General features: G+C 44.0%; 1 protein-coding gene across 2 annotated transcripts; it reads left to right on the forward strand.

The window, feature by feature from the left end:
- The first annotated feature begins 1,096 nt into the window (after positions 1-1,096).
- TELO2 (telomere maintenance 2) lies at positions 1,097-22,066 on the forward strand. Of its 2 annotated transcripts, XM_069734444.1 has the most exons (22): positions 1,097-1,233; positions 1,825-1,933; positions 2,035-2,172; positions 3,029-3,309; positions 3,578-3,646; positions 4,105-4,252; positions 4,757-4,859; positions 4,954-5,022; positions 5,265-5,406; positions 5,481-5,617; positions 8,810-8,910; positions 8,995-9,084; positions 12,168-12,256; positions 12,769-12,857; positions 12,959-13,075; positions 13,460-13,531; positions 13,848-14,012; positions 15,760-15,851; positions 16,216-16,315; positions 16,424-16,488; positions 16,575-16,690; positions 21,684-22,066. In XM_069734444.1, the coding sequence occupies exons 2-22, from the start codon at positions 1,914-1,916 to the stop codon at positions 21,788-21,790; spliced, it is 2,310 nt and encodes a 769-aa protein (XP_069590545.1). In that variant the 5' UTR covers positions 1,097-1,233; positions 1,825-1,913; the 3' UTR covers positions 21,791-22,066. The 2 variants fall into 2 exon arrangements, with proteins under 2 accessions (XP_069590545.1, XP_069590544.1); XM_069734443.1 differs by having other exon boundaries at positions 1,825-2,172.
- The last annotated feature ends 727 nt before the right edge of the window (positions 22,067-22,793 follow it).

The raw sequence follows: 22,793 nt of genomic DNA on the forward strand, positions 1-22,793 counted from the left end.
CAAAAAAAATCTCTAGGTCTCAATCCTCTCCGATCACATCTTAGCGCAAATGACCCCCAAAGCGTTTACCATGTCTCTTCCCTGTCCCCTGAATGTAATATTGATGCCAGCACATCCAGCTTTCCAGGCGATGTCGGCAGGACCTGGGAGAGTTACCGTCTCCTCTCGGGGGCCGGGAGATGGCCCTTTTCTCCCGGCAGAGTTGGCAGGTATGGCGTCGGCTCTGGGACTGAGTGGAGGCTGCAATGTGTGACCACAAGGAGGGAGGCCATTCAATATAGTAATGTGGAGCAGAGTACTGTGTAGTATGTCCGGTCCGGGACATGCCCCTCCATTACTGAAGTGCGCTGGTTCAGGGGCGGCTGCACAATTCGCAAAATTCTTAGATTCAGAATATTTAAGAAGAGCAAAAAAAAGCAGAAGTGGTGTCAATGGGGGAGATAATGGGGCAGTGCTCATGCCCTGGGCCAGCGCCATTTGTACTGCGGAGAGCGTCGTATCCTGTGACAGCAGCAAACTATATACCTACGGCCTACAAGACCTCAGCGCCCAGGTGGTACAACGATATTCCAGCCCACCCTTACAGGGGTGAAGACTTAGTTTTTGTGGGGGTGCTGGCATTATTACTTGTGGCGGGGGCGTCATTACTTTCTAAAGGGGCATAATTGGTGGGTGCAATACCTGGCACCCCACTGATGTACAGGAGCCTTATATTATGGCCCAAAGTGACGACAGTCCTGTAAATCAGTACTGTAGAGACCCCATGTGTCACCTTTCAGGCACATGATAAAGCCATCGACCCAATGATAAATTGCTACTATTTTTGCCAAGCAGGTGGTGCTGATTTTCCATATCTAGGGGTATCTGTGCCTTATTCTTGGGAATATAAGGGTCTTGTACAATGCTGATGGCATTATCTGAACAAGGCTTTACAGCCCATAGAGAATCGCTGCAGATATCACAGACCAGTAGTAATATACAGCGACCACCAGAGGGCGACGGAGTAGCGCCGCCCAACACAACACGGGATCAGGCTAGAGTGTGTCACGTGACTGGAACCTTTCTCCGCCTACACTGGCTCAGCCCGTTGGGTGTACCAAGATGGCTGCTCATCATAGCTTCCTGTGAGAAGACCAAGATGGCCGCGCTCATGGTTTAAGCCTTGCAGAGCGATGGATAAGTGACATTTTCGCCTGGAAACGTCTCCCGAGTGTTTGATTATTTCTAGGGCAGGTAAAATATCATTAATTCAGCATATGACCTGTAATACTTATTACTATGAGGATGAGTGAGTGTTAGGTGTGCATGTCTTCTAATTTACCATTACAAGGGTCCCTGAGTGCATGTTTGTTGTTTATACTGGAAATCAGTGCTGGGACTTGTAGTTCCTCATACATTTAAGGTGTCGTCCCTTCTAACGCTTGTTGCTGTGGAATCGGACTGTGTAGACTATAAACTGTGTTTGCGCTACTTTTTACATATTCCTTCATTTGCAGCCCAATATTATTTCTCCAAATTGGAAAAAAAAAAGTAATTTTTCCACTGGTTTTAATTTAAAATCTCCTGCTGTTTTATGTACACAGCTCCCATGCGTTCTTATATGTTTCCATACTTTCAGTGCATCTGTCCTATACTTCTCTATAACATGTGGTCTGTCAGGGCGGACGGCGGGATCAGACCACGTAGGGCAGTGGCCACCAGCATGCAGAACTACAACTCCCATCATGCCCTGCAGCGGTAGTTTTGCACCAGTTTGAGGGCCATGACACGGGTTTGCTGTATGCGATCATTACTCTGATCCTTGTGACGCTTTCTGTTTTGTAGGGTTAAAGGTTCTCAACAGATGGATCCGGACATTCTTTCCGTGCGTTCTGCTCTCCAAGACATCATGGCCGAATTACCCAAGATCAGTGATGGAGACCGACTGGTGGAGGTGCTGTCTGGTGCCAAGCGCTACCTTGGGGAAGGAGAGGACCCGGCGTCTGCTCAGGAAATTTCCGAATTCAACAGAACACATTACACTCCTTTCCTTAGGTTTTTGGTGGCTCATATGGGACCCCAGTGGTTTGACCTTTTGACGTCTGACCGTTTGGATCTATGGGATGTTTTTTTCTTAGATGGTCCAGCTGACCAGGCTTTCCTAGTACTGATGGACAGCTTGGTGAGAACAGGGTGAGTATATACGAGGCGGCTACAAAATGATCAGTTTCACACGTCCGACGTTCACCGCCCAAGTACAGACAATATTGCCCTGACCGTCCGCGGGTCTCCGGACCCCCGAACCAAACAGCCTTCTATATGCCAGTGATGCTGATGAGATCGGCAGACCCGCTGTCAGTCCTGACATTGTGATCCATACACAGATGAGAACATCAGACTTGTGAAACCTGCCCTAGACCTTGGCCACATGTTACGTTTTTGCCGTGCAGTTTGGAAGGGTAAAAAAAAAAAAATCGTACCAGAAAAGTGACAATTTCTAAATCACATGAACGTGCTGCGTATTTGTTTTCCAAGCGGATTTTAACCATCAAATTTGCAGCGTGTCAATTCTTTCAGCGTTTTTTTTGCAGCGTTTTTCACTAATTCAAATACATTGAAAAGAAAACAAAAGCGTCAAAATCATCCATATTTTACAATGTTTTTCCTCCTAAAACTCTTTTTTTGGCGCAGAACAATCTGCTGCAAATACTCAACATGTTCACATATATAGGTCACCTTCATAGGAACATAAAATGCATAAAAGGAAGAGAATTCCCAGCATTTTCCCCTTTAATATCCCCCTCTGCTTTGCTCTTATTTTGACTGTTCTGAGAAGATGAACCATTTAGTTCCTCACAAATCTGTGCCTGGTTGTAAGACATCTGGCTGCAGCAGGAGCCTCCCCCCTTTTCTCGAAGAACATAAAGGCCAGACTATTTACTTGTATTGCTTATTTTTTCCTCCTTTGATTCCATTTTCAGACTGATTTCCATTCTTTCCATGCCATGTTCAGCTCCCTCCAGCACAACCCGCTCTGCTCTCATTCCAGGCCCTGCGTCCGCCTCGATCGCTGTATTCACGTGCTGGAGAAGTTCCTGCAGCGCGGAGCACTCGCCGACGTCATCTGGGAGGTTTGTCAGCAGCAGCTGGAGGCGACACCGACTCCGATTTTGCATGAAGCCGTCCTGACGAGGATCTGCAGCTTACCCGATCACCTGGCCAATTGTCTCCAGAAACACAATAAAGCCGCTTTCTACCCTAAAAACTATTACCCCCGTGTGGGGAACGCCATTCTGCGTGTACTACAGATGGTTTCTGTATCCCTAAGAGGTGAGGGGAGACGTAAAGAAAATATATAGGTGTGAGAGTTACCAAAACTGGTGCAAAGAGAAGGTGGAGCAGATCACTGCCATCAGTTCCCACAGAGCTGATACCTGATCACCCGCATTAGTTTTGGCAAATCTCACCCCATCCCCCATTGTCTGGGCATTATAGGACTTCTCTGACTGATGGAGCATATCGGGATGATCTGCTCTGCCGTGAAAATGAGGAATTGCTCTGTAACATCAGGAAGCTCACACTATTCTTTTTTTCTTAGATGGGAAAGGTTGCTCCATCTCTTTCGTATCTCAGGTCCTGGGTAAAGTCTGTATGCAGGGTCGGCAGCGTGAGTATCCTGGAGATGATTTCCTAACCACTGTAGTCCAAAAACAAAAAAGGTGAAACAACCATTTTTCCATATGCCCTATTAGGTGATCATCATTGGGGTGGGACAGGGACTTATTCCTGGAAGTGGCAGCTGCAGTGGGGGTCTGATAATTGCAGCAACTCTCATATTTAAAGAGTTAACTGGGTCGTCCTATTTCGGTCACTGATTTTATACACATGGGATAGGTCACCAGTCACAAGAACGACTGTCAGTGGAAAGTGGTTCGAGCTCCCATACAGATGAATGTAGAGAGCTGCACATGTGCGGCCACCTCTCCGCTGACATCGGACCATGATGGTGCCCACCCTTATCTGTCATACATTTCTAGTATGCTTTAGTGAATGAGATAGAAATACCCCTTTATGCAAAGTTTATGTCGGTATGTAAGAATTGTGAGGACTTGTATCTGATTGCAGAGGAGCTGTTTTCCGTACTGGTCCCTCGGCTGACCACGCTGGTCCAGTCGGACTGCATCTGGCAGAGGATGTGCTGGAGGCTGATCGAGTCTGTCCCTGACAGGTGGATGGAGCCGGTGGTAACTGGGCTGGTTCAGTCAGCAGATGGGTAAGTGCCACATGTTTAGTTAGATCTGACCTGATGATCTCTTTCTTTAATTAATGAAAATTATTTAGGTTCGTTAGGACTGTCTTATCACATCTTTATGGGCATTCCTATTAAAGGGTATGACCAACTTTGCAGCCATTTTTGTATGGCTTTGACACATCTTAAGGACTCACGCAGACATCCATGAAATGGGGTCCACGGACGGACGGACGGACGGACTGTCTGACAACGAGTTTCCTGACCTGAACTCGGCAGCCTCTTATACGCCTAGGAGGCTGGTGAGATCGGATCAGGAGACCTGCGGCCAGTCCGTATTTCATGGACCACTGTATGAGCCCTAATTGGGGGGGGGAGCATCTTTTCTATATCGTTTTGATAACAAACAAAAAAATCTCCAACTGTGTTGTGTTTGCAGCTCTAATGCAGACCATTGTGTTGCCATGGTTACAGACTACAAACAGTTCCCGCGTAGTCTGATCCTACAGCCTCCTTTGTCGTTCTCAGGTCCGCGTCTCTCTCGCAGTTACTGGGAGATCTGGTGCTGAAGAATAAGAAGACGCAGTTCTTACTCACGCAGAAGATGCTGTTCCTGCAGTACGGTCTCAAGGTGATGATCGCGCTGCGCCCGCATCATTGCTCTAAGGAAGTCGCATCATTTGGGTTTTAAAGGTGTCTATTTTATTTTTTAATGTCCTTGTTAGAAAGAAATGCTGCAGAGCGTCCTGGGCTACCTGTCCATGGAGAGCAGTCGCCGGCCATTACTGACGAAGGTAGGACTGAACAGGGGCGATAAGTAATGACTTTAAACTCCTTCCTACAAAATGCATCCGATCACCGCTGACCATGACGCCGGCGGCTCGAGCCGGGCACCTCTGTGTCCATCACATAGCCGGGACCGCCATGATGTGTCCATTGTAGGACAGCGAGCGGAGATCTTAAAAGTTTGATACAGAAATTAGAAAATTGTCGAACTTTCCATTACACTATAACTTTATATATTGTACATTCCCAGACTGTGAAGCAGCTCCTGGACGTGTGGTCGTCGGGCAGCGTGGTCAAGCACTCGCCGTACCCCCAGCTCCTCCACCTCAGCCGCTCCATTTTTATTTGCTTGTTTCTTTTGAACAAAGAAGAAATTTCTGCCTGCAGACCGGGTACGAGCTCGTGAACCGCGGCCGCACCGTGTCCATATTGTTCTCCTTAGCAATGACTTTCCCTTCTGCTCCAGAGATGCTCCTGGCCCTGACGGCCGGGACTCGCCTGTATCTGGACAGCTCTGTTCCCCCCGTCAGATGTTTGGGCATGGTGGTCGCTGAGTGTCTGAGCCGGTACTTGGAGCCTGACGGTCCTACTCTGGCTTTCCAAGTAAGACTTTCTGTGGCTTTATTACCAAGGTCACTATCGTAAAAAGCAGAGAGACGGGGATTATTCCCAGCATTGCAGGGTGGGGTACTATTGTCTGCAACACTGGGGGTCCTGCTATTTGTTATGTCCCCCAATTAGATTGTTGTGTTAAAGCCAAAAGTATATAGATATAAGACACATAAAACATTTACTCTCTGTGTACACACATTACTGATCCTGATTTACATCCTGTATTATACCCCAGAGCTGCACTCACTATTCTGCTGGTGCAGTCCCTGTGTACATACATTACATTACTGATCCTGAGTTACATCCTGTATTATACTCCAGAGCTGCACTCACTATTCTGCTGGTGCAGTCACTGTGTACATACATTACATTACTGATCCTGAGTTACATCCTGTATTATACTCCAGAGCTGCACTCACTATTCTGCTGGTGCAGTCACTGTGTACATACATTACATTACTGATCCTGAGTTACATCCTGTATTATACTCCAGAGCTGCACTCACTATTCTGCTGGTGCAGTCATTGTGTACATACATTACATTACTGATCCTGAGTTACATCCTGTATTATATTCCAGAGCTGCACTCACTATTCTGCTGGTGCAGTCACTGTGTACATACATTACATCACTGATCCTGAGTTACATCCTGTATTATACCCCAGAGCTGCATTCACTATTCTGCTGGTGCCGTCACTGTGTACATACATTACTGATCCTGTACTGATCCTGAGTTACATCCTGTATTATCCTCCAGAGCTGCACTCACTATTCTGCTGGTGCAGTCACTGTGTACATACATTACTGATCCTGAGTTACCTCCTGTATTATCCTCCAGAGCTGCACTCACTATTCTGCTGGCGCAGTCACTGTGTACATACATTACATTACTGATCCTGAGTAACATCTTGTATTATACCCCAGAGCTGCACTCACTATTCTGCTGGTGCAGTCACTGTGTACATACATTACATTACTGATCCTGAGTTACATCCTGTATTATACTCCAGAGCTGCACTCACTATTCTGCTGGGGCAGTCACTGTGTACATACATTACATTACTGATCCTGAGTTACATCCTGTATTATACTCCAGAGCTGCGCTCACTATTCTGCTGGTGCAGTCACTGTGTACATACATTATATTACTGATACTGAGTTACATCCGGTATTATACTCCAGAGCTGCGCTCACTATTCTGCTGGTGCAGTCACTGTGTACATACATTACATTACTGATCCTGAGTTACATCCTGTATTATACTCCAGAGCTGCACTCACTATTCTGCTGGTGCAGTCACTGTGTACATACATTACATTACTGATCCTGAGTTACATCCTGTATTATACTCCAGAGCTGCGCTCACTATTCTGCTGGTGCAGTCACTGTGTACATACATTACATTACTGATCCTGAGTTACATCCTGTATTATACTCCAGAGCTGCGCTCACTATTCTGCTGGTGCAGTCACTGTGTACATACATTACATTACTGATCCTGAGTTACATCCGGTATTATACTCCAGAGCTGCACTCACTATTCTGCTGGTGCAGTCACTGTGTACATACATTACATTACATTAGTGATCCTGAGTTACATCCGGTATTATACTCCAGAGCTGCACTCACTATTCTGCTGGTGCAGTCACTGTGTACATACATTACATTACATTACATTACTGATCCTGAGTTACATCCGGTATTATACTCCAGAGCTGCACTCACTATTCTGCTGGTGCAGTCACTGTGTACATACATTACATTACTGATCCTGAGTTACATCCTGTATTATACCCCCGACCTGCACTCACTATTCTGCTGGTGCAGTCACTGTGTACATACATTACATTACTGATCCTGAGTTACATCCTGTATTATACTCCAGAGCTGCACTCACTATTCTGCTGGTGCAGTCACTGTGTACATACATTACATTTCTGATCCTGAGTTACATCCTGTATTATACTCCAGAGCTGCGCTCACTATTCTGCTGGTGCAGTCACTGTGTACATACATTACATTACTGATCCTGAGTTACATCCTGTATTATACTCCACAGCTGCACTCACTATTCTGCTGGTGCAGTCACTGTGTACATACATTACATTACTGATCCTGAGTTACATCCTGTATTATACCCCAGAGCTGCACTCACTATTCTGCTGGTGCAGTCACTGTGTACATACATTACATTACTGATCCTGAGTTACATCCTGTATTATACTCCAGAGCTGCGCTCACTGTTCTGCTGGTGCAGTCACTGTGTACATACATTACATTACTGATCCTGAGTTACATCCGGTATTATACTCCAGAGCTGCACTCACTATTCTGCTGGTGCAGTCACTGTGTACATACATTACATTACATTAGTGATCCTGAGTTACATCCGGTATTATACTCCAGAGCTGCACTCACTATTCTGCTGGTGCAGTCACTGTGTACATACATTACATTACTGATCCTGAGTTACATCCTGTATTATACCCCAGAGCTGCACTCACTATTCTGCTGGTGCAGTCACTGTGTACATACATTACATTACTGATCCTGAGTTACATCCGGTATTATACTCCAGAGCTGCACTCACTATTCTGCTGGTGCAGTCACTGTGTACATACATTACATTACATTAGTGATCCTGAGTTACATCCGATATTATACTCCAGAGCTGCACTCACTATTCTGCTGGTGCAGTCACTGTGTACATACATTACATTACTGATCCTGAGTTACTTCCTGTATTATACCCCAGAGCTGCACTCACTATTCTGCTTTTGGAAACATGCATGAGTCTAAGGGTATGTGCACACTTTGCGGATTTGGCTGCGGATCTGCAGCAGTTTTCCATGCGTTGTACAGTACCATGTAAACCTATGGAAAACCAAATCCGCAGTGCACATGCTGCGAAAAATTCCATGCAGAAACGCTGTGGTTTATTTTCCGCAGCATGCCAATTCTTTGGGCGGATTCTGCAGTGTTTTACACCTATTCCTTAATAGGAATCCGCAGGTGAAAAAACGTAGGCGAATTCCACACAAAATCCCGCAGAAAACCCGCAGGTAAAACGCAGGGCGTTTTACCTACGGATTCTGCACAATCTGTACGGAAAAATCCGCAATGGAATCCGCAACGTGTGCACATACCCTAAACCTACAAATGTAAACTATTAATCTTTTATAGTATCAAGAAAATGAGGAAATCAAAGATCTGAAGTCTCTGCTGACTCCTCCCTCCGTCTGTGCAGAGGATCCTGCTGTGGCTGCGACGGTTACATCTGAGAGGTAAATGGATGACGTGGCGCCCACCTTGTTGGTTCCCCAGACCTCCTCATCCCGTGCTCATGTCTGTATATTACGGCTTCACAGCTCCTGCTCCACACCTGAGACGTCTAAGAATAATGACAAACCGGATGGAGGGTCCAAAGCGGACACCGGAGCGGACTCTGACCTGGATAGGTGCGTGATCAGTGGTGCACCAGCGTCGTAGTTCTGTGCATATATATCACAGCTGAAGAAGCGGTATTAATTACCGTGTATACCATATTTGACAATAATGTAGATATTAGTGGTAGCAAACTGGGCAATTGCACTGAGCCCTTTTTTTCTGGCGGCTCTCCAAGACACGGAACCCGAGGCTCAAACTAAAACCATCCAACATCATGTAGCATTGTATAGCAGTATTCTTTAGGAATTTAATTGTAGTTTTATATGCAGCAATAACTATCAGGTAGTTGCTGCTTAGTCCTGCACTTCGGCTTGAAGGAATTTTACAAAACAGCTTCAACTCTGTTAGTTTGTTTTTTCCCATGAACAGTTCTCATCAAGTCCTCCAGCAATATTACTTTAGGACTTTCTCCTTGTAGTCCTGCCATGTACAATGGTGGACTCACTGAATATTAATATCTAATGTGAGAGAGACCTTTAGTTGCTTAGAAGTGACCTTGGGTTCCTTTGTGATCTCACAGACTACTATACGCTTTGCTCTTGGAGTGATCTTTGTTGTCCGACCTCTCCTGGGGGAGGTAATAATGGTCTTCAATTTATTCTATTCTTGAAAATCTCTTTTGTTCGGGCCGTGATACACTTCCACAAACGTGAAGATCAAACGGTGATAGATCCCTGTTTAATTTCACCTTCAACTCGGGACTAATCACGCTCCATAACGGGTGCCTGCGTCTATCGGCAGCGATCACTGATGGTGGCATTTAAGTGTACTGGTTTCCAGTGTGCCCTTGTACTGGTTACCATCGCAAGAAGCAAATGGGCCGGACGTAATAGGAGAATTGTCATTTTCTCTATATACTGCCGCACAGTTTCGCAGGATACAGATCAAGCAATTTGTGCAAACACAGGTTTAAATCCCCTAAAGGGACTAAAAAAAGTTAATGCATTTACGTCTGCAGCTGCGGGGCCTTTTTTTTTTTTTGTGGCTTCCATAATGCTGAAACTGCAGGATAATGGATCTGGTAGACCCCATTGTTGAAATGTGTCGTCTCATCATAAATAGGTTACTTTTCAAAGTAACTTTGTGATGATTAAAAATGCCACTCATGAAAAATCTGCCACTTTCTCAAGAACAAAGAGATTTTATATTTTGTTGCTTGTTGCCAAGTTACCGGCCACCTCTACTGTCTAGCAGTGGTGGCCGTATTCATAGGCTAGGAGAACACAGTATTATGTGGACTGTGTGGCAGTATTATCCTTTCAATGTATGGAGGTATTATGTGGACTGTATATGGCAGTATTATCCTTTCAATCTATGGAGGTATTATGTGGACTATATGGCAGTATTATTCTGTCGGTGTATGGCGGTATTATGTGGACTGTATGGCAGTATTATCCTTTCAATGTATGGAGGTATTATTTGGACTGTATGGCAGTATTATCCTGTCAGTGTATGGAGGTATTATGTGGACTGTATGGCAGTATTATCCTGTCAGTGTATGGAGGTATTATGTGGACTGTATGGCAGTATTATCCTTTCAATGTATGGAGGTATTATGTGGACTGTATGGCAGTGTTATCCTGTCAATGTTTGGATGTATTTTGTGGACTGTATATGGCAGTATTATCCTGTCAATGTATGGAGGTATTATGTGGACTGTATGGCAGTATTATCCTGTCAATGTTTGGATGTATTTTGTGGACTGTATATGGCAGTATTATCCTTTCAATGTTTGGAGGTATTATGTGGACTGTATGGCAGTGTTATCTTGTCAATGTTTGGATATATTTTGTGGACTGTGTATGGCAGTATTATCCTGTCAATGTAGGTAGGTATTATTTAGACTGTATATGGCAGTATGGAGGTATTATGTGGACTGTATATGGCAGTATTATCCTGTCAATGTAGGTAGATATTATGTAGACTGTATATGGCAGTATTATTGTCAATGTATGGAGGTATTATCTGGACTTTATATGGCAGTATTATCCTGTCAATGAAAGGCGGTATTATGTAGACTGTATATGGCAGTATTATCCTGTCAATGTATGGAGGTATTATGTGGACTGTATATGGCAGTATTATTGTCAATGTAGGTAGGTATTATGTAGACTGTATATGGCAGTATTATCCTGTCAATGTATGGAGGTATTATGTGGACTGTATATGGCAGTATTATCCTGTCAATGTATGGAGGTATTATGTGGACTGTATATGGCAGTATTATTGTCAATGTAGGTAGGTATTATGTAGACTGTATATGGCAGTATTATCCTGTCAATGTATGGAGGTATTATGTGGACTGTATATGGCAGTATTATCCTGTCAATCTATGGAGGTATTATGTGGACTGTATATGGCAGTATTATCCTATCAATGTATGGAGGTATTATGTGGACTGTATATGGCAGTATAATTTTTTCAATGTATGGAGGTATTATGTGGACTGTATATGACAGTATTATCCTGTCAATGTTTGGAGGTATTATGTAGACTGTATATGGCAGTATTATTGTCAATGTAGGTAGTTATTATGTAGACTGTATATGGCAGTATTATCCTGTCAATGTATGGAGGTATTATGTGGACTGTATATGGCAGTATTATCCTGTCAATCTATGGAGGTATTATGTGGACTGTATATGGCAGTATTATCCTATCAATGTATGGAGGTATTATGTGGACTGTATATGGCAGTATTATTGTCAATGTAGGTAGTTATTATGTAGACTGTATATGGCAGTATTATCCTGTCAATGTATGGAGGTATTATGTGGACTGTATATGACAGTATTATCCTGTCAATGTTTGGAGGTATTATGTGGACTGTATATGGCAGTATTATCTTGGAAGTGTACAAGTGGGCGGTATATAGTAGTATTATATTGATTCTAGCAGTATTTTTTGGGCACTGTACAATGATATTCTGTAGTAGTATTATATTGGTAATCTTCCCTTATATCATTAGTGAGGACCATGTTTTTTTTTTATATCTCAGCCTGCTTCTGGCCTCCATATTTTTTTTTTTCCTTCCATTGATTTTTGTGCTGTATTTTTTATTCCCTGACCGTTGTCTCCTTATTCCCGTGGACAGTGATGATGACCTGTCTCCATATGACATGAGCACCGACACCGAGCTGAAGAAAGGCAAAATTCCAGCATATATCCGGGACTGTATGGAAGGTGGGTGATCAAAGTGGAGTAGAAAAAAAATATTTTGCTATCCTCGAAAGTAATGTTATATTGCTATGATATGACATCACATTCTCATTGGCGGGGTCCGACATCGGGGACCACTGACGCTTGCAGCCAGCGGTTGTTAAGGGATAATTGTGAAGGAGCTGCATTTTCTTAAGGATTAGTGATGGTCCCAGGAGTCTGTTCCCCGCTATTTAGAAAGTGCTGACGAGTGATGAGTGAACGGGCTCGATTAAGGTGTTATCTCAGCATGCTCCGGTGCTAACCAAGTGACTTTGGCATGCTCGAAAAATATGTTTGAGTCCTTGCGGCTGCTCGACAGGCACAACATATGCAGCCGCCGGGACTTGCCGAAGACAGTTGTTGACAGCAAACACATCTCGTACGTGCTGAAGAATAGAAACACTTCCTAATAAAGTTCTAAAACTTTTTAATTAACAGCATGAATAAATTGGGTTTACCTATAATATTTTTTATATAATTTTCTATTTCCTTAGTGCTGCTTTCGGAAGATTTGGAAAAACTAGAGGTAACCATGGCCTCAATATCCAGCTTGATTCGATCAAACCCTTCTGCGACCAAAGAGGTAAAAATGGAGACCACGTAAGAAGACGTGAAAGAATAATGAGCAACGCAACCATGAGTGTGTGGTTCAAGGATAAATGCGAATGGTTCTATCTCCGGTAGGTCAGCACCGAGCTTGTCAAAATCCTCCTGCACCTCGATGACCGCCCCGGCGTGGAGAATTTCCCACAGCTGAGATATGCAGCCATGGTGTCGGTCGCGGTTATTGATCCTGTACCCGTAAGTGTCTGCACTCGTTACTTATCCATTAATATGTGGTTTGAAGTTGGGGAAAATCCCCTCTAAGCCCCTTCTGGCATCCTGCGTGGGGTGCTGATGAATGGGACAGAGCCTTCTCCACACATGGAGCCTGCCAGCTGTGCTGTACAGCCGGCGTCCACCTCTAACGGCAGCTACCGCAGCGGCGGGATGGACCCCTTTAAAAGCCATTGCCAATCTATGACAGCGTTGTCTGCATGCAATCGCGGTGGGACGATGTGAACCCCTCTCTCACTTCTTCCAAGTTTAAAAAATAAAGTAAAATATTAAAAGTTGGCATCGCTGCATCCATACCGTTCTTCCATCACAACTAAACCTTCCTCATTTTTTTTCCCCCCCCCACAGGTGTCTCAGTATCTCACCGGAGAATTCTACTCCTTAAACTACAGCCTGCGACAGCGGATGGATATATTAGATGTACGTCCGTCCTATTGTTTCCTGTTGCTGTGTCCCCAGCTGCGGTGCAGTCTAATGTGTCTCCATGGTGACAGACTACAAACAAACCTCCTGTGTTGTCAGATTCCACAGTCACGCTCCCGTCCATTTGTCCCCTACAGATGACGGCAGTGTGACTGCAGGATGGGGCTAACGTAGTTCATCATGGAGACGCCTGGATCTGCTGTCATTTGCAAAGTTGCAGGATATTGTCGATGCTTAGGGACAATGCACAGGGGATTGGTTGCAGAGGTAATGTGGCGGGATTTATACAGAGAGGCTTCTCCTCTTACATCAGGTTTTAGTGGCTGCAGCTAAGGAGCTGGCGGAGGCCCCAGAGGCAGCGACGGGGGAAATCCGGCCTTCAAGGAGCCCACAAAGGAAAGTGAAAGATGACGCACCCGTGGACTGGAGGAAACTTGTAGAAGAGAGGATTGCAAACAAGACCAGACGCTTCGCCAAGGTGGATACAACATGAGTATTGTGTGGGATAGTTCTCCTGAATGTCTATATGCAGAGAGCTCCCCCTAGTGGTGACTGCAGACATAATAATCTTATCCTGAATCTCTATATGCAGAGAGCTCCCCCTAGTGGTGACTGCAGACATAATAATCTTATCCTGAATCTCTATATGCAGAGAGCTCCTCCTAGTGGTGACTGCAGACATAATAATCTTATCCTGAATCTCTATATGCAGAGAGCTCCCCCTAGTGGTGACTGCAGACATAATAATCTTATCCTGAATCTCTATATGCAGAGAGCTCCCCCTAGTGGTGACTGCAGGCATAATAATCTTATCCTGAATCTCTATATGCAGAGAGCTCCCCTAGTGGTGACTGTAGACATAATAATCTTATCCTGAATCTCTATATGCAGTCAGCTCCTCCTAGTGGTGACTGTAGACATAATAATCTTATCCTGAATGTCTATATGCAGAGAGCTCCCCCTAGTGGTGACTGCAGACAGGTATAATCTTATCCTGAATCTCTGTATGCATAGAGTTCCCCTTAGTGGTGGCTGCAGACAGAATCTTATCATGTATCTCTGTATACAGGGAGCTCCCCCCCGTGGTGACTGCAGGCGGACATAATAATCTTACCCTTAATCTCTATATGCAGAGAGCTCCTCCCAGGGTGGCTGCAGACAGAATCTTATCATGTATCTTTGTATACAGGGAGCTCCCCCTAGTGGTGACTGCAGACAGACAGAATAATCGTACCCTGAATCTCTATAAGCAGAGAGCTCCCCCTAGTGGTGACTGCAGACAGAATCTTATCCTGAATCTCTATATGCAGAGAGCTCCCCCTAGTGGTGACTGCAGACATAATAATCTTATCCTGAATCTCTATATGCAGAGAGCTCCCCCTAGTGGTGACTGCAGATATAATAATCTTATCCTGAATCTCTATATGCAGTCAGCTCCTCCTAGTGGTGACTGCAGGCATAATAATCTTATCCTGAATCTCTATATGCAGTCAGCTCCTCCTAGTGGTGACTGCAGACATAATAATCTTATCCTGAATGTCTGAATGCAGAGAGCTCCCCCTAGTGGTGACTGCAGACATAATAATCTTATCCTGAATCTCTATATGCAGAGAGCTCCCCCTAGTGGTAACTGCAGACATAATAATCTTATCCTGAATCTCTATATGCAGAGAGCTCCCCCTAGTGGTGACTGCAGATATAATAATCTTATCCTGAATCTCTGTATGCAGTCAGCTCCTCCTAGTGGTGACTGCAGACATAATAATCTTATCCTGAATCTCTATATGCAGAGAGCTCCTCCTAGTGGTGACTGCAGACATAATAATCTTATCCTGAATGTCTGTATGCAGAGAGCTCCCCCTAGTGGTGGCTGCAGATATAGTAATCTTATCCTGAATGTCTATATGCAGAGAGCTCCCCCTAGTGGTGACTGCAGACATAATAATCTTATCCTGAATCTCTATATGCAGAGAGCTCCCCCTAGTGGTGACTGCAGGCAGAATCTTACCCTGAATCTCTGTATGCAGAGAGCTCCCCCTAGTGGTGACTGCATACAGAAATTCAGGATAAGATTCTGTCTGCAGACAGCTCCCCCTAGTGGTGATTGCAGACAGACGGATTCTTATCCTGCATGTAGCGTCCTCTAATGGTGGTTGCATAAATAAAGCTTATAACTCGGTGTTGTGCAGTGTAATGTTTTGGTCTGTCTATATTTTTCACTGTAGGGTCAAAAAAGTACCACCCCAGCGTCCACACCAAACAGATTTCATGGAGTTGTTGGTCACTTCTTCTTTCCACTTATACAGAATTATGACCGGTAAGATATCCACATAAATTTTATGTTTTTCTTCATTTTTCCACCAAAAGTTAAGGAATGTTATTTAATTTGGTCCAGTGACGGAGGTGTGGTCAGATAAGTAAGAAAACTGGTACAAGGAAAAAGTTGATTACCACTGCAGCCAATCACATTGCTTCTTTAAGGTCTTGTAAAACAAGATCTGCAATTTGATTGGTGGCTACTTTTTGTCTTGAGCCATCTTTGATGCGGAGCTTCGCTATCTTGTCTTCCGAGCCTCACATGCGCATCTAGCATCTGACCATTAAGGCAAGTGATTGGCTGCAGCGGTATATGATTCTTTCTTTTCTTTTTTTTGACCATTTTTTTTAATACTTCTTTCCAGGCCCATCGTGACATTTGACCTCCTGGGGGAGGATCGTCTGATCCTTGGCCGACTAGTTCACACGTTGGGCATCCTGATGCATCTGGCATTAAATGCTACGGTAGTGTATACGTGTGCGGGGGATACGGGCGGGCTGAGGGAGTGACATCCGGCTCATATACGTGTATACGGGGGGCTGATGCCCTCACTCTGCTCTTGTGTTTCCCAGATTGCTTCTCAGATAGGGAAGTCGTTGCTGGAGTTTGTCTTGGTCCTTCGCCTTCATACTGACCCGTAAGTGCGTAATAAGTCCATATATCGCCCATACATAGCGCAATCACATGTAAGTGATCGGCTTTATTTTACGTCTTGTTTTACAGCTTTGTGAGACAGGGTCTCCTCTTCTGTGTCTCCACCATCCTTCTAAGTGTTCCCTGGGAGCGACTCATGACCGACATGTCTGAAGAGGTGCTGGAAATGAAGTGCTGGTTGGCAGGTGAGATGGATGACACAGTATCATAAAGCATGGGCAAGTCTCAATGCATCCTATACAGTCACCCTGGTCAGGCGTTCAGTCCGATCCTCCATGACAGGTGGTCTTCACTTCTGCGCCAGTAATTCTAGCTGCTTCTTGGACTTAATAGACCCCATAAAGTCGTAATAAAATTCAGGAACCCCCATGATGACGGTGAAAGATTGACGGGAGCAGAAGTGAAAATTACCTGCGACAAAGGTCTGGACTGGGCCGCAAATCACTTCGCCCAACTCTAATCTTGTGTTGTTGCTTCCTCTCTATCAATACTATGTAGACACAGATTAAAATAAAATCTGTAGCAGCCGGCTCCCCCTAGATAACAGAAACCATGGAAAGTCTACTTCTAAAGCAGATAGATGAAGCTGCAACCCATAATGAGGTCCTGGTTATGGGGGACTTTAACTACCCGGATATTAACTGGGAAACAGAAACCTGTGAAACCCATAAAGGCAACAGGTTTCTACTAATAACCAAGAAAAATTATCTTTCACAATTGGTGCAGAATCCAACCAGAGGAGCAGCACTTTTAGACCTAATACTATCTAATAGACCTGACAGAATAACAAATCTGCAGGTGGTCGGGCATTTAGGAAATAGCGACCACAATATTGTACAGTTTCACCTGTCTTTCACTAGGGGGACTTGTCAGGGAGTCACAAAAACATTGAACTTTAGGAAGGCAAAGTTTGAACAGCTTAGAGATGCCCTTAATCTGGTAGACTGGGACAATATCCTCAGAAATGAGAATACAGATAATAAATGGGAAATGTTTAAGAACATCCTAAATAGGCAGTGTAAGCGGTTTATACCTTGTGGGAATAAAAGGACTAGAAATAGGAAAAACCCAATGTGGCTAAACAAAGAAGTAAGACAGGCAATTAACAGTAAAAAGAAACCATTTGCACTATTAAAGCAGGATGGCACCATTGAAGCTCTAAAAAACTATAGGGAGAAAAATACTTTATCTAAAAAACTAATTAAAGCTGCCAAAAAGGAAACAGAGAAGCACATTGCTAAGGAGAGTAAAACTAATCCCAAACTGTTCTTCAACTATATCAATAGTAAAAGAATAAAAACTGAAAATGTAGGCCCCTTAAAAAATAGTGAGGAAAGAATGGTTGTAGATGACGAGGAAAAAGCTAACATATTAAACACCTTCTTCTCCACGGTATTCACGGTGGAAAATGAAATGCTAGGTGAAATTCCAAGAAACAATGAAAACCCTATATTAAGGGTCACCAATCTAACCCAAGAAGAGGTGCGAAACCGGCTAAATAAGATTAAAATGGATAAATCTCCGGGTCCGGATGGCATACACCCACGAGTACTAAGGGAACTAAGTAATGTAATAGATAAACCATTATTTCTTATTTTTAGTGACTCTATAGCGACAGGGTCTGTTCCGCAGGACTGGCGCATAGCAAATGTGGTGCCAATATTCAAAAAGGGCTCTAAAAGTGAACCTGGAAATTATAGGCCAGTAAGTCTAACCTCTATTGTTGGTAAAATATTTGAAGGGTTTCTGAGGGATGTTATTCTGGATTATCTCAATGAGAATAACTGTTTAACTCCATATCAGCATGGGTTTATGAGAAATCGCTCCTGTCAAACCAATCTAATCAGTTTTTATGAAGAGGTAAGCTATAGGCTGGACCACGGTGAGTCATTGGACGTGGTATATCTCGATTTTTCCAAAGCGTTTGATACCGTGCCGCACAAGAGGTTGGTACACAAAATGAGAATGCTTGGTCTGGGGGAAAATGTGTGTAAATGGGTTAGTAACTGGCTTAGTGATAGAAAGCAGAGGGTGGTTATAAATGGTATAGTCTCTAACTGGGTCGCTGTGACCAGTGGGGTACCGCAGGGGTCGGTATTGGGACCTGTTCTCTTCAACATATTCATTAATGATCTGGTAGAAGGTTTACACAGTAAAATATCGATATTTGCAGATGATACAAAACTATGTAAAGCAGTTAATACAAGAGAAGATAGTATTCTGCTACAGATGGATCTGGATAAGTTGGAAACTTGGGCTGAAAGGTGGCAGATGAGGTTTAACAATGATAAATGTAAGGTTATACACATGGGAAGAGGGAATCAATATCACCATTACACACTGAACGGGAAACCACTGGGTAAATCTGACAGGGAGAAGGACTTGGGGATCCTAGTTAATGATAAACTTACCTGGAGCAGCCAGTGCCAGGCAGCAGCTGCCAAGGCAAACAGGATCATGGGGTGCATTAAAAGAGGTCTGGATACACATGATGAGAGCATTATACTGCCTCTGTACAAATCCCTAGTTAGACCGCACATGGAGTACTGTGTCCAGTTTTGGGCACCGGTGCTCAGGAAGGATATAATGGAACTAGAGAGAGTACAAAGGAGGGCAACAAAATTAATAAAGGGGATGGGAGAACTACAATACCCAGATAGATTAGCGAAATTAGGATTATTTAGTCTAGAAAAAAGACGACTGAGGGGCGATCTAATAACCATGTATAAGTATATAAGGGGACAATACAAATATCTCGCTGAGGATCTGTTTATACCAAGGAAGGTGACGGGCACAAGGGGGCATTCTTTGCGTCTGGAGGAGAGAAGGTTTTTCCACCAACATAGAAGAGGATTCTTTACTGTTAGGGCAGTGAGAATCTGGAATTGCTTGCCTGAGGAGGTGGTGATGGCGAACTCAGTCGAGGGGTTCAAGAGAGGCCTGGATGTCTTCCTGGAGCAGAACAATATTGTATCATACAATTATTAGGTTCTGTAGAAGGACGTAGATCTGGGTATTTATTATGATGGAATATAGGCTGAACTGGATGGACAAATGTCTTTTTTCGGCCTTACTAACTATGTTAGTGGCAGCAGCAGAAAGAGATTTTTTTTATTACTCACCTACTGCTCTGCAAATGGGAGCCAGTGGTTTGGGAACTATGAAATAAACTTGGATGTACCTTTTTTTTTTTTTTTTTACTGTATGTGTGTGTGTATATATATATATATATATATATATATATATATATATATATATATATATATATATATTTATTGTATCTACGATATAATTGTCTAAGGGTCACTTCCATCTTTCTGTCTGTTCTTCTGTCTGTCTGTCACGGAAATCCCAATTCGCTGATTGGTCGCGGCAAAACAGCCACGACCAATCAGCGACGGGCACAGTCCGGCGGCAAAATGGCCACTCCTTACTCCCCACAGTCAGTGCCCGCTCTATACTCCCCTCCAGTCACCGCTCACACAGGGTTAATGGTAGCGCTAACGGACCGCGTTATGCTGCGGTGTAACGCACTCCGTTACTGCAGCTATTAACCCTGTGTGTCCCCAACTATTTACTATTGATGCTGCCTATGCGGCCTCAATAGTAAAAAGATCTAATGTTAAAAATAATTAAAAAAATAGTTATATACTCACCGTCCGTCGGCCCCCCGGATCCAGAACAGGCTTTTCCCGCTCCTCGCGATGCTCCGGTGACCGCTCCATGCATTGCAGTTTCGCGAGATGATGACGTAGCAGTCTCGCAAGACTGCAATGCACTCTTGGGACCGGAGGGCGCAAGGAGCATCAGTAAACGCTTCGCCTGGATCCGGGGGCCAACGGAGGGTGAGTATATAACTATTTTTTTATTTTAATTCTTTTTTTTAACAGGGATATGATGCCCACATTGCAATATACTATGTGGGCTGTGCAATATACTGCGTGGGCTGTGCAATATACTGCGTGGGCTGTGCAATATACTACGTGGGCTGTGCAATGTACTACGTGGGCTGTGCAGTATACTGCGTGGGCTGTGCAATGTACTACGTGGGCTGTGCAGTATACTGCGTGGGCTGTGCAATATACTGCGTGGGCTGTGCAATATACTACGTGGGCTGTGCAATGTACTACGTGGGCTGTGCAATATACTGCGTGGGCTGTGCAATGTACTACGTGGGCTGTGCAGTATACTGCGTGGGCTGTGCAATATACTGCGTGGGCTGTGCAGTATACTGCGTGGGCTGTGCAGTATACTGCGTGGGCTGTGCAATATACTGCGTGGGCTGTGCAATATACTATGTGGGCTGTGCAATATACTATGTGGGCTGTGCAATATACTATGTGGGCTGTGCAATATACTACGTGGGCTGTGCAGTATGCTACGTGGGCTGTGCAATATGCTACGTGGGCTGTGTTATACACTACGTGGGCTGTGTTATATACTACGTGAGCTGTGTTATACGCTACGTGGGCTGTTATACACTCCGTGGGCTGTGCTATATACTACGTGGCTGTGCTATATACTCCGTGGGCTGTGTTATGTACTACGTGGCTGTGCTATATACTACGTGGGCTGTGCAATATACTGCGTGGGCTGTGCAATATACTGCGTGGGCTGTGCAATATACTGCGTGGGCTGTGCAATATACTGCGTGGCTGTGCAATATACTGCGTGGCTGTGCAATATACTGCGTGGCTGTGCAATATACTACGTGGCTGTGCAATATACTACGTGGCTGGGCAATATACTACGTGGCTGGGCAATATACTACGTGGCTGGGCAATATACTACAAGGCTGTGCTATTTACTACGTGGGCTGTTATATACTAGGTGGCTGTGCAATATACTACGTGGCCGGCCGCAAACAATCAGCAACAGGCGCAGTCCGGCCGCGAATTGGCGCGGGATTTGAACCACGCTTCGCTAATTGTTCGCTGCCAGCCGGATCCTGTGTATTTAAGGTATTATTCTAAAATCTTCATAAATAAACTACATACATATTCTAGAATACCCGATGCGTTAGAATCGGGCTACCATCTAGAGTGTGTGTGTATGTATGTATGTATATATATATATATATATATATATATATATATATATATATATATATATATATATATATATATATATATATATATATATAATATATTTTAAAAGAAATATATATATTTTTTTTAGATATAGCAGAGACTGACGCTGATGAAGACTGTCGTCGTCTTGCCGTGAGTGGCCTGCTGCTAATGGAGAAATTACAGAGTAACCTCCAGGCATCACCCGACGTCTGACCCTCTGAGCGGATGTATGGCTGACATGGAAACATTCCAGCGTCTGCATTATCCAATATCCGCTTCATACAATCTCCAATAATCCGGCACATGGGATTGGGACAGTGTTGGATGCCAGATGAGCTGTAATCCCAGAGTTTTGCTATATAATCTGTATCTTATTGGTTATGGATTAACCACAGGAGACGAGAGACGGATGAAACTGAGAACATGACGTTACCCGTATGATTATGTGAAATAAAGACATTTTCTACTAAATAAAGAAAATCGTCATTTTTTTTTTCTAAATTTTTTTAGGGGGTTACTATTACATAATCGTTGGTTGTCGCATGTTTCCGTTATCAAATGCTCATTTTAATACCTCTTACAGCCACTCTGACATGTAGTTTGCACAGTAAGTACACCAGCCTCATCAGGTCCAAGAGATGTACCTAATAATAATGTATTAGCATTACTTTGTATTAGAGAAATCTGTTGACAGATCCACTTTTAAGGGGTAATCGCTTCTGCTTCAGGAGGTGAGCGGGGCCCTGGACAGGAGCCCTGAGATCTGACTCCTTTCTGTCCAAGTTTTTGTACCCGCAGATTTTTTATTTTTTTTTTTAATCTACATGCTGCCTTTTATTTTAAGGTCAAAATTTGATCTGTGTTTGCAGATTTTTCAATCCATGTCAATTTCGCCGGTTTTTTGTGTGCGTCGTTTTCAATTTGCGTATCTTGCCTATAGACCTAGGTGGCTTAAAGGGACACTGTCACCTGAATTTGGAGGGAACAATCTTTAGCCATGGAGGCGGGGTTTTGGGGTGTTTGATTCACCCTTTCCTTACCCGCTGGCTGCAATATTGGATTGAAGTTCATTCTCTGTCCTCCGTAGTACATGCCTGCACAGTGCAATCTTGCCTTGCACAGGCGTGTACTATGGAGCACAGACAATAAACTTCAATCCAATATTGTAGCCAGCATGCAGCCAGCGGGTAAGGAAAGGGTGAATCAAACACCCAAA

The sequence above is a fragment of the Ranitomeya imitator genome, chromosome 7 (genome assembly GCF_032444005.1).
Source record: "Ranitomeya imitator isolate aRanImi1 chromosome 7, aRanImi1.pri, whole genome shotgun sequence".
In the NCBI taxonomy this organism is placed as follows: domain Eukaryota; kingdom Metazoa; phylum Chordata; class Amphibia; order Anura; family Dendrobatidae; genus Ranitomeya; species Ranitomeya imitator.

Excerpts from the sequence above, each read along its gene's own strand:
- TELO2 (XM_069734443.1), top strand. The coding sequence starts at position 1,844 with ATGGATCCGGACATTCTTTCCGTGCGTTCTGCTCTCCAAGACATCATG. Across the intron at positions 5,023-5,264 it reads GCCGGCCATTACTGACGAAG|ACTGTGAAGCAGCTCCTGGA; the intron begins GTAGGACTGAAC and ends GTACATTCCCAG. Across the intron at positions 12,257-12,768 it reads TATCCGGGACTGTATGGAAG|TGCTGCTTTCGGAAGATTTG; the intron begins GTGGGTGATCAA and ends CTATTTCCTTAG.